Source organism: Rhinoderma darwinii, chromosome 6 (genome assembly GCF_050947455.1).
Source record: "Rhinoderma darwinii isolate aRhiDar2 chromosome 6, aRhiDar2.hap1, whole genome shotgun sequence".
Taxonomy (NCBI): domain Eukaryota; kingdom Metazoa; phylum Chordata; class Amphibia; order Anura; family Rhinodermatidae; genus Rhinoderma; species Rhinoderma darwinii.
In genome coordinates this window covers 46432088-46444197 of record NC_134692.1, presented here as the reverse complement: position 1 = coordinate 46444197, position 12110 = coordinate 46432088, and the positions used below count along the sequence as shown (strand labels likewise).

General features: G+C 41.7%; 1 protein-coding gene across 1 annotated transcript in view; it reads left to right on the top strand.

Moving 5' to 3' along the window:
• The window catches only part of SPAG16 (sperm associated antigen 16), a 776986-nt gene that overhangs the window by 462783 nt on the left and 302093 nt on the right, over window positions 1-12110 (top strand). Inside the window, exon 13 of the mRNA XM_075829642.1 lies at window positions 4817-4943. Within this exon, the coding sequence (XP_075685757.1) occupies window positions 4817-4943 (127 nt within the window). The remainder of the gene's footprint in view (window positions 1-4816; window positions 4944-12110) is intronic.

Below are 12110 nucleotides of genomic sequence, written 5' to 3'. Positions count from 1 at the left end.
GAACCAGCTTAAAAAAATACAAAACTTTTGTGTTAGGGCCTGTTCACATCACCGTTCGCTTCCGCTCCGGGGTTCCGTCTGAGGTTTCTGTCGGGTGAACCCCGCAACGGAAAGTAAAAGTGATAGCACAGCTTCCGTTTCCATCACCATTAGCGCAGTCGACTGCGCTATTAATTCCGTCCGAAAACCAGCCGGAATGGTGACGAACCACCGCTCCGGGGTTCCGTCTGAGGTTTCTGTCGGGTGAACCCCGCAACGGAAAGTGAAAGTGACAGCACAGCTTCCGTTTCAGTCACCATTGATCTCAATGGTGACGGAAACATCGCTAATGGTTTCCGTTCGTCACCATTCCGGCTGGTTTTCGGACGGAATTAATAGCGCAGTCGACTGCGCTAATGGTGATGGAAACGGAAGCTGTGCTATCACTTTTACTTTCCGTTGCGGGGTTCACCCGACAGAAACCTCAGACGGAACCCCGGAACGGAAGCGAACAGTGATGTGAACAGGCCCTAACACCAAAGTTTTGTATTTTTTTAAGCTGGTTCACAAAAAAAAATAATTCCAAATTCTACTGGACCAACTGCCTATTTAGAGACCGGCAGCAGCTCCAGGAGCGACATCATAAGGGACACACTAGGCGGATATGCTGAGTAAAACTACACAGCTTATCCCGGGAGCCGCAGGGAATTCCGCCAGCAAAACCGCACCAAATAGTGGCGCAGCTTTCGTGAGGCGTGTCCGCTGCGGGAATCCTGCAGGGAAAAAAAAGTTTAGACTTACCCCGGCCGTAGTTTAGGTGACGCATCTCTCTCTTCTGAACGTAGCCCCGCCTCCTGGGATGACGCTGTAGACCATGTGACTGCTGCAGCAGTCACATGGGATGAAACGTCATGACAGGAGGCCGGGCTGCGCTAAGAATAGAGGATCGCGTCACCAGGACTACGGCCGGGGCAAGTCTAAACTTTTTTATAAATTTAAAAAAGTGGCTTTTTTTTTTTTTCTCATTTGTGATTTTTGCGGCAGAACCGCAGCATTTCTGCAACAGAGGAGCGGCGATTCCACAGAATACATTGACATGCTGCGGCTTAAAAAGCCACACGGCAGGTTCATTATTTTTGCAGCGTGTGGATGAGATTTGTTCATATCTGACCCCCTCGGCTGCGACTGTGATACGCTGCGGATTTTCCACAATAAAATGTGTTGCATAAAATCCGCAGTGTTCATGCCTAGTGTGTTCCTACCCTAAGGCCGGATTTACACGAGCGTGTGCTTTTTGCGCGCGCAAAAACGTGGCGTTTTGCGCTTGCAAAAGGTCCATAACAGCTCCGTGTGTCAGCAGCGTATGATGCGCGGCTGCGTGATTTTCGCGCAGCCGCCATCATTATGACACTCTGTTTGTAGCACGCGGTGCTTTTCTGTTTTCATTCATAGTTTATACGGCTGCGGAAGTGCTGGCCGTGATTTTCACGCACCCATTGACTTCAATGGGTGCGTGATGCGCGAACAATGCACAAATATCGGACATGTCGTGAGTTTTACGCAGCGGACACACGGACTCGCGCTGCGTGAAAATCACTGACAGTCTGCACGGCACCATAGAGTAACATAGGTCCGTGCGAGGCGCGTAAAAATCACGCACGTTTCACGGACGTATTACACGTTCGTCTGAATAAGCCCTAACAATAAGGCCCAGTTCAACGTTTTTGGGCCTTGATATTGACTCGGACACTGCGTCAGAATCAGCACCAAAAAACTTCCAAAACCGCCTCCCATTGATTTAATCTGAAATCAATGGGAGCCAGTCGCGGAAAAAAGAAAAAGCAGCACGTCCTTTCTTGCCGCGGTTCTGCCTCTGACCTCCCATCTAAATCAATGGGAGGCAGAAAATGCATTTTTCGCTGCGTTTTCTGTCTGCTGTCCTCAATCGCCGCAGGCAAAAAACGCGGCAAGATAGTGTGGGCAGGTCAAAATCTGCCTCAAAATTCGGTGCGCGCTTCCAGGCGGTCGCCGGTGCGCATGCGCGGGAGTTTGCGTGATCGGTCGCACGGGCGGCGGTGTTTGACGGCCCCCATGACGACCCCCATGCTACCCAGGGCCGCCATCAGGGGGGGTATTAGGGGTACTGATGTGAGAAGCCCGGCCAAACCTAATTGAAAGGGGGGCCCGCAGCTCATGACATTCTTTTGGTGAAAAAAACGGGCCCCATTGCAGGGGCCTGTTTTTTTTCTACCAAAGGCAAGTCGCGGCAGTTTGCCGGGCCCCCCTTTCAATTAGGTTTGGCCGGGCCTCTCACATCAGTACCCCTAATACCCCCCCTGATGGCGGCCCTGGGTACCATGATATAGTACTGGACGGAGTACCGTTAACAGGCGGTGCCACGGTAGGGGGGCCCAGAAAATGTAGCTGTAGGGGGCCCTGAAATTCCTGATGGCGGCCCTGGTCATGGTTATTTGATGCTTGTGTCTGACTAGAGATTATGCATCACCCTTCCCAAAAGCATTGGTGCCCAGTTAAAAGACATTATTTTCTTTCTATGATCATTTTCTTCTAAAGACACTGAGTTACACCTCAGTAGAGAGAAGAGTCATTGTCATTTCTTTCAGGCCAATCCTTAAATCTAATCGTTGACATACTTCTGTGTGCCATTCAATGAAGACATAACTGCAGATACTTTGTCATAAAAAGATATTTTGATATCTAGAGCAATTTATACAATGTAGAATCTAGCAATGTGATATTGCAGTGTTCCATCTCCGTAAATCATGTTATATTCTACGTATGCCAAGAAAATCCTTGGCATAGCTATGCGGGTGAGGGTGCAATAAGGCCCACAGATTCCTCTGCCACATAAGAGAACAGCATTATTATGAAGAGGCCATAAAGGTATGACAACATACGATAATTGCACAATATTGCACCTAGAATGGATATTGATTTCCATATCTGATAATTAACTGCTGGTGCAATCTAGGGATTGTTCCGCTTTAGTTCCCAGATTAGAAAGTAGTGCTGACCTTTTACTGATCTTATTTTAGCCAGAATCCTGTCCTACATGAATGTATGCAAGATGTTCATTGTTCATAAAGACAAATATGGAGGTCTATGAATGTACAGTATACTAGAATGCAATGTCACACATTCTAGACAGCACATACCGTCAGCGAAAAGGAAAACTTCACAGAACTCTTAGCAGACATTACTCTTGCCAATTCTCTCACCGCACTTCCCAAGCTGCCTGCTTGAATCGGTGCTGATGCTGTAATCACAGGACTTTATTAGCTAGCAGGGTTTTTTTTTTTATCAATATACACACAAACAACTTGGAATTTCATGTTTAGGTAATATATTAAAATTATTTTAGATCTATCTATCTATCTATCTATCTATCTATCTATCTATCTATCTATCTATCTATCTATCTATCTATCTATCTATCTATCTATCTATCTATCTATCTATCTATCTATCTATCTATCTATCTATTGCTAGAAATAAGCAGGGAGGAAATAAATGGCTGCAGTAATTCAAGTCTTCTCCTACTTTGACCTATACAGAAATGAATGGAGTGTGAAACCTGCAAGAATGAAGCTAATAAACAGCATGGAGTTTTTTTAAATTCTAGATTAGAAACTTTCAAAATTAGGTTCATATCCTATCCTTTTTAGGTTGATCACAGGAGGTATGTTTTACACACTGAGGCACAATAGCTGGTGCTTGTCACCATGTCTTCAGTTATAATAAACTTTAGTGTTTTATAAATCCATAACACAATGCTTAAAAGGAAATACTACCTGGAAGCAGATTAAGATATTGTACACCCATACAAAATAGGAAATCTATCCATACCATGAATAGCTCCTACATTTCAATTTACTCTAATCTGTCTAAATGGACTTAAATATTTTACAGGAACGTTAAATAAGCAATGCCAGTTTTATCCACAAATAAAGAATGGAGAGCCATTCAGCTAAATGAAATATGTGTTTGAATATTTCTGTATTGTCTCTTCCACACGCCACCTGTCAGGGTCTGTCACCTCAGTCCATTTACACATTGGAACGTATCTGGACCAGTCTCTTCCTGTTGTGGCAGCTAATTAATCTCACCCGATTCCTCCCTCAGCCCACTTGTCTATCCTTTGTGTCAATCACCATAAGCTGGTGCCGTATGCACAGTGCGCTCCGGTTCTCTGTGTAGTCTGTTGCTTTCCCCGTTGACATACAAGGGTGTGAGTTCTAATTACATCTCATGGCTCTGCAAGAAATTCATCTGGGACGTGTTATTTAAAGCAGCAATATACGTTTCGGCACAGATTGAGTGATAAGCAGCCCTGAGAGAGGGCAACCTGACTATTCGAAATCTGTCCTGTGCTGTGCAACAGAATAGTAATTACTTGACATATTGACTTGCAAAGCGTATTAACTCCATGATTTCTTTGTAGCTCACTTATTAGAGTTTAAGTTCTCTTGTCTAGCCAAATGTTACTCTTTTTCTCTTTTCTATAACTTTCCAAATGTTGTTCTCTTTGAGAAGTGAATACATTACAATAATTATAGGAAATCTTGTACTACACTTAACATTTGGAACATTATTTTGTATTGTAATGCAAATTTTGGAAAGCAAATTAAATTGCTGGTTCTCAACAGCAATGTAAGACTATTTTCAGTGTTGAGTATTCATTGTTCTATCCGGTCTCTTCAAATATTAATGGACTGCTTATGTTACCCCATTCACAGGAAAAGTTATTCATGAAAAGTTTTTCTTTCTTAACTTTTATGAGAGATGGTCAGAACATAATTCTATTTTTTTTCCACAGTGAAAGGTGCAGGTACACCATGAGAGGCCATGTGGATTCTGTCAATAGCATTGAGTTTCTGCCATATTCGAACATTGTGCTCACTAGCTCTGCTGATAAGACCTTGTCCCTGTGGGATGCTAGAATGGTAAGTCAATCATAACTTATGTCTTTCAGGTTCCAAAGCTTGACATATGCATAAAATATTCTCAGCTAGGATTGGTCAAAATGGTCTGGAATTGACATGACCTCCCTTCTTAACATGACATCGATATGATGGAAAAGTTTCTTGTAGAGTATCTAGAATCAGCACATCCAAAATTTATTTATTGTCAATATGTAGTGACTGATGTATTTACAGATTTAGTTCAGTGGAATTACATATTTAAAGGGGTACTCTCATCTTCTAATATTGTGTCATACTGCTAGGATATATCATAACATTATGGTTGGGGGGTCCGACGTTCTCTGAGCCCTGCCGAACCTGCGAATGAATGGACTTTGGTCCATTCTGTATTTCTTCTTCACGGTGACCTCTCGGCCAACACTGTGACAGAAACTGCAAAGTGAAAAGGGTTGTGCTGCAGTTCTTTGCACAGCGGGTAGCCAGGAGCGTCAGTGAAGGAAAACATTGAAACATTGCAGCGCTAATTAATTCTGAGGATTAGTGGGGGTCCCGGCAGTAAGTGATAAAACCTCTTTAACTCTGCACTATATTGCTAGTGCATTAAAGTGTCGTCCTGGTTTAGTTACAAAATTATAAATGTGATGGGGTCTATGGAGTAATTTTATGTGGAGCCCTCCAGTTGACCCCCTATGCCGTGGATCCACCGTTTTAGGGTCCTCTCTGTGTTGTCTCAGAATGGCCAAAGCGCTTCTCAAACTGAGTCTAAGACACCGCCTCTGTTCACGGATTGAACAGAATTGATCACATCGTAGTCTAAGAAGCACTGCAGCCATTTTGGGACAGCACAGAGGGGACCCAAAAGCGTCGGATACACAGTAAAGGGGCACAACTGGAGGGCACCAGGTAATAGTACTCCATATTCACCACCATATTTAAAATGTTGTCCTGGGACCGGAGAGTGGCTTTAAGTGTAAAGGTTATGCAGTAGGTTTTTATGTCACAGCACAAGTAACACATAGGTATGCCAATGAGGGTGGCATGTGGGCGCAGAATATTGAGGTGCATTATCAACCATATATGTATTTACATGTACACTTCCAGCTCTATTTCTGTATTAATCAGTTTGGACTGATATCTTCACAGTGTAGCTGGTCATCTACTAAAAAGTCAACATATACATCATGAATACAAGCACCATATCTTTGTGACTGCAGCAATATTTATTGGTACAAGGCATGTTATATATGGACATTATAGACACCGTGGTATATTTTTCCATTGCAGAACGATGGAGATGAAATACTTGTTACCTATTTGATGTACACTGTGTTGTAGGAGCACGTTTGATTCTTTCTAAAACTTTCATCACAGACTTGTTTGCCTCATGTTATTCCACTGTGTAAAGATATGTGGCTTATATAAAGGTCAGCATATGGCAGCTGATCTATTTCACTGTAAACTGGAAGACGCAACATTCTGTTTATTGGACAGCATAAAGAGTCTGTGCAGCTGTCTTAGTTATGGAGAATTTGCTGAACTATGAATGTGAAACATTTTAATTAAATTATCCAAAATATTGCTGTGAATAATTTAAAAGAAATATAAAACCAACGGAGATACTAAACATAGGATTTTTCTTTTGAAGATTAAATCTCCAAACTAAGATCACAAGGCTAAGGACTGCTGCATTTGATTACGCCTACACATTCTTAGGCCTCACGCCCACGACCGTAGCTGTGTGCATGGTCCGTGATTATGGCACGGACAGCCCGAGGAGTGTCATCAGTGGGTTGTCCACAATCACGGACCGTGCACACACAAGAGTGCATTGATGTAAAATGACATGTCCTATTTTTTTTGCGTTCCGGGCTCCGGCCAATGCACGGCCCATAGGATATAATGAGCCCTATACTATCTGCAATTGTGGATAGTATACGGACGCAAATGCACGATCGTATGCATGGGGACTTACAGTAGTGATTGTGGTTGTAGTGCATTCATTAATAACAGTATTCTTTACTCATTGGGGGAGATTTATCAATTGTTTTGTAAAATGAATTGAAAATGTCCTAAATGTTACCAAATTTATTAAAATAGCACACACAGAATTATGAATTTGGGGCATTTGCTAGACATGTTAGAAAGTTCTCTGCCTTATCCCACCTCATGGCTGGCATACTTTAGAGAAATATTTTGTAGTGCTTATTTGTTGAAGATTCGGTGTTACTCAATTTGGTGCATTTTATGAGTCCTTTTATGTTTGCCACTTTTTAAAACTGTTGGGAAAGTGGCTAAAGCACAAGTGGGGCGCTGAATATACTTAACTTTTTTGACACAATATGCTCAATAAATCTCTCACATTGGAGCCATATTCACGAAACCTGGTCGCTATGGCGACTACAAAATAAGCACTAGCTACTGCATTTTGCTCAATGCCCTTGATGCATTCCACAACCAGGGGCATACACTCGGTGACAAACGCATGGAGTTTGATGTGGTCACTGACTGAATCCAACTCTATCTTTACCAACATAAGTCGTCAAAGATCGCTGTCATAAGACTGCAATGTGCTGCTCCTGCATTAGTCTGTGTTGGTAAAGGTGAAGAAAGCTACATGCATCGGCTGGCAATAGGCTGCTTTTTTATAGCTCCTGCTTGTCAGGAGGGTGCGGAGGTAAAAACATGGGGGGAGATCAGGCCTTGTTTTGACTACTGATAAGGGGAGCTGAGGGATTTATGCTGTGACACCCTGCTGAGAAAGAGGCGGTATCCCTGCTGTGAGGAAGGTAGGGCCTGCTGTGACAATTATGGGAAGTTAGAGGGTAGAGAGCTTTATGACTCTTGGAAAAGTGGAGGGAGAGCCTGCTTTGATGGCACGGGAGATTAGGTGAACACAATTTTTACACCTAAAATAAATACTTCTTCTCTAACTTCTACCAACAATAACCCCTTAAGTACGTAGCCTATTTCATCGTCTCATTTCAAGGACATAAACTTTATTTTTCCATAAGGGCTTGTCTTTTGTGGCACTCGTTTAGAGTACATATAGTGTATTGTATAACTTTTAATAAAAAATTTTGGGGGGGTTAAAAAAAAACAAAAAAAAAATTGTTTTTGCGGCTGTCACTGTGCGGTATAAATTACACTTTAACTTCATTTTGCGGGTTAGTACGATTAGGGCGATACCTAATTTACATAGTTTTTATTTTATCATTTTAAATTTGCACATTAAAAACTCTTTTTTAAAAAATTATTTGTTTTTGTGTTGCCTTATTTTGAGAGCCCTAACTCATTTTTCCATCGACGAAGCAGTGTGAGGGCTTATTTTTTGCAGGACAAACGTTATTTTTTATTGGTACCGTTTTGAGGTACATATAATTATTATTTTTTTACTTTTTACTCCATTTTTTCTGGCATTGTTTTTAGACTTTATTTTACAGTGTTCCCTGTGTGGGATGAATAATTCATCAGTTTTATTGTGCAGGTCGTTACACATGCAACAATATTAATTATGTGTACTTTTTTTATTGTTTTTTTTATTTTGGCAGACTTGGTGTCCCCTAGCTGTCATTACAACCCATTGTCATTAAACAATCGCGTTGTGTGAGTGCCGATGAGGGTAACAGTACCTCTTTCAAACCCCTTAGATAGTGCAGTCGCTATCAACAGCTGCATCTATGGGGTTATCTCCAATCCTGGCCGTTGCAGCAGGATGTCAGCTGTATGTTACACTCGCTGCTAATGGCGATGGATCAGCTCTTTTGCTAGCGCTATCACTATGCCATAAATGTACGGCAATTCGAGTTCAGGCCCACCTACCCATAACCCAGAAGTACGTCATGGGGAGGGAAGGGATTAAAAGCATACTTTTGTTGTCTCCTAAAACCAGGGTTAGTCGATTTGTAAACTACCTGAGTATCCTCTGATGCATCCAAATTACAGCATTTGTATAATACAAACAGGTCAAATAATGTTTAATTTTAATTTACATGCAGTTTAATTCAGATTGTTATTTATTTATGGTACCAAGTGGTCATTGCATTAGGGCTCTTGCACACGACTGTGTGCCGCCCGAGTCCCGTCCGAGATCCGTGGAATGATTAAGACATGTTCCATCTTTCCACAAATTGGACAGTCAGGTCCGTTTTCACAGACCCAATTAACCCACTGAAGTGAATGGGTCCGTGAAAATTATTGGGTGGCACTCAGATGCCGTGAAAAGCAGCCGAATGGCACTCAGTCATGTGTAAGAGCCCTAAACCTATTATATCGCCTCTTATGCAGTCACTTTTCTTTGAAGGATTAAATTACTAAACATACTTGTGATCAGCAGCAAGGAATATTTATTAATAAGTAGACAATAAGTTAAATAAGTATCCTATTTAACTGCTCAGCCTACGCTTATAGTATATAGGCACCTCTCAATACCAAACTGTGACATAATCAAACATAAAAGGAATAGGCATAACAATGATTCATTGAATTTACACTTCCAACCCCTTACATCCCCTTACATCCTCCTGTTGGTACGAACTCAAAAACAGTTCTTAGATCGGCTCTTTCCTCAATCATGGGTCAACAAAGATGTTTACTCAAGCCCCCCGACTACTGCAACATCCTTCTCTGATGCCTTCTCGCTAACAATTTCGCACCCCTCCGATCCAACCTCAACTGTACTGCCTGGTAGAGTTTCTCTACTGCCTCTCCTCTTTACCAGTCCCTTCATTGGCAACTCATTGCCCAGTGAATTAATTTAAAAATACTGAGAATGACATACAATGCCATGCACAACCTGTCCTCTCATATAGCTCTGCCCTAATCTCCTGCTATATCCCCATGTGTAATCTTTGGTCCTGAAACGACGTTTTTCTCTGCACTGCTCTCATCTGCTCCCCACACTGTCTTCAAGATTTCTCCTGTGCATCACCATACTCTGGAACTTAGTTCCTGAACACATCCCTTCATCCAATCTTTCAATCGCAACATAAAAACCATCTTTTCAGAAAAGCCTGTAATAACCCATTCTCCACTACACGACTGTATAAGCAGCATCTACTGCTAACTTCTGTCTCTTTCCCTTTCCAGGTTAAATACAACATATGGCATGGGGTGATCTTGGACCATGGCTCAGTTTGGGAATTCTCAATTTAAACAAATTCAAGCATGAGCAGATCTTCCACCTCCCCATTCACACCCACATAGAGGAAGCTGAATTACAGCTCTTTGTAGGCACACCAAGTGATGCTAATAAGTGTCTGTCAAGGTACTTTAAAGAGGCTCTGTCACCAGATTTTGCAACCCCTATCTGCTATTGCAGCAGATAGGCGCTGCAATGTAGATTACAGTAACGTTTTTATTTTTAAAAAACGAGCATTTTTGGCCAAGTTATGACCATTTTTGTAGTTATGCAAATGAGGCTTGCAAAAGTCCAAGTGGGTGTGTTTAAAAGTAAAAGTCCAAGTGGGCGTGTATTATGTGCGTACATCGGGGCGTTTTTAATACTTTCACTAGCTGGACGCTCTGAAGAGAAGTAACATCCTCTTCTCTTCAGAACGCCCAGCTTCTGACAGTGCAGATCTGTGACGTCACTCACAGGTCCTGCATCGTGACGGCCACATCGGCACCAGAGGCTACAGTTGATTCTGCAGCAGCATCAGCGTTTGCAGGTAAGTCGATCTTACCTGCAAACGCTGATGCTGCTGCAGAATCAACTGTAGCCTCTGGTGCCGATGTGGCCGTCACGATGCAGGACCTGTGAGTGACGTCACAGATCTGCACTGTCAGGAGCTGGGCGTTCTGAAGAGAAGAGGATGTTACTTCTCTTCAGAGCGCCCAGCTAGTGAAAGTATTAAAAACGCCCCGATGTACACACATAATACACGCCCACTTGGACTTTTACTTTTAAACACACCCACTTGGACTTTTGCAAGCCTCATTTGCATAACTACAAAAATGGTCATAACTTGGCCAAAAATGCTCGTTTTTTAAAAATAAAAACGTTACTGTAATCTACATTGCAGCGCCTATCTGCTGCAATAGCAGATAGGGGTTGCAAAATCTGGTGACAGAGCCTCTTTAAGGCTTGGACTACACAGAGTTTTTCTGTATCGCAACAGATTGATTTTAACTATCGAGCTACATCTGCAATCCAAAGGAATACATTGTTGTATGCAATCTTGTGGACTTCAGCTGTCATTCGATAGTTCAAATTAATCAGATGTGCTAAAAAAGTCTCCATTTAGCCCAGGCCTTAGACTGTATGATCGGCACTTACTCATTGTATTTTTCTTAATGGTTTATAATTAAAGAAATACCCTTGGAATCATCTCCAATTTTGATTCTACAATATATTTGGTTCAACTGAAAAGGTCACAGACTTTCTATATTTAGTTCATACTCTAAACGCTTCATCTCAGCTCAAAACAATTTTTGTAGAGTGATATGATTGTTGAATATGGAATTTTATTAAAACGTATCTACATCTTTTAGTGTAACTGCAAATGTCATTATTTTCCCAACCTAATTGTACCATAATGTACATTGTGCTGGGCAGGGAGGACACATTCATCACAGTACTGTACTTACTTTTCTGTATCATTGAGGCACTCAGTCTAAGTAATTGACCCAAAATACAATTGGGAAAGATCAAATTCGCAAATCACTCTTCTTTGTCTCTAATTACCATTCTTGTTTTAATTGCCTCGTTAATAGTTATCGAACTTGTGGCCAACTTTTTAATCAACATATTTAATTAGAAATTCTGTCTAGCAAAGAGCACCAATGTTTTGATCTGTGTTGGAATGTGGGGAGTACCATTGACCCACTATGTGCCTTTCAGCAGACATTACCAGAGGGTCATTCTATTCTTTGGTTTGTAACAAGGCAGGGAAAAGTGCAGCATGAATTAAATGGAGAGCGTTTGCCAGTGACGTTCTTCAGGTAATAGATGCATATTAAGATACAATAATTATAGTTGACATTAAGCAATAGTACGCGTGATTGGATAGACGTAATGGCTTCAGTTGTGATATTGCGATTAAACATATGCTTTAATCGGCTCCAATGAATATTATTTCTTCAAGCATATTCATCGATGCGTTCCTGACATCAGCCCACTCATGATTTAATTGATGTTATTGTGGGCTTGTGAAGGTAAATGGTCGATGTTGTGACTCATCATCTAAAGGG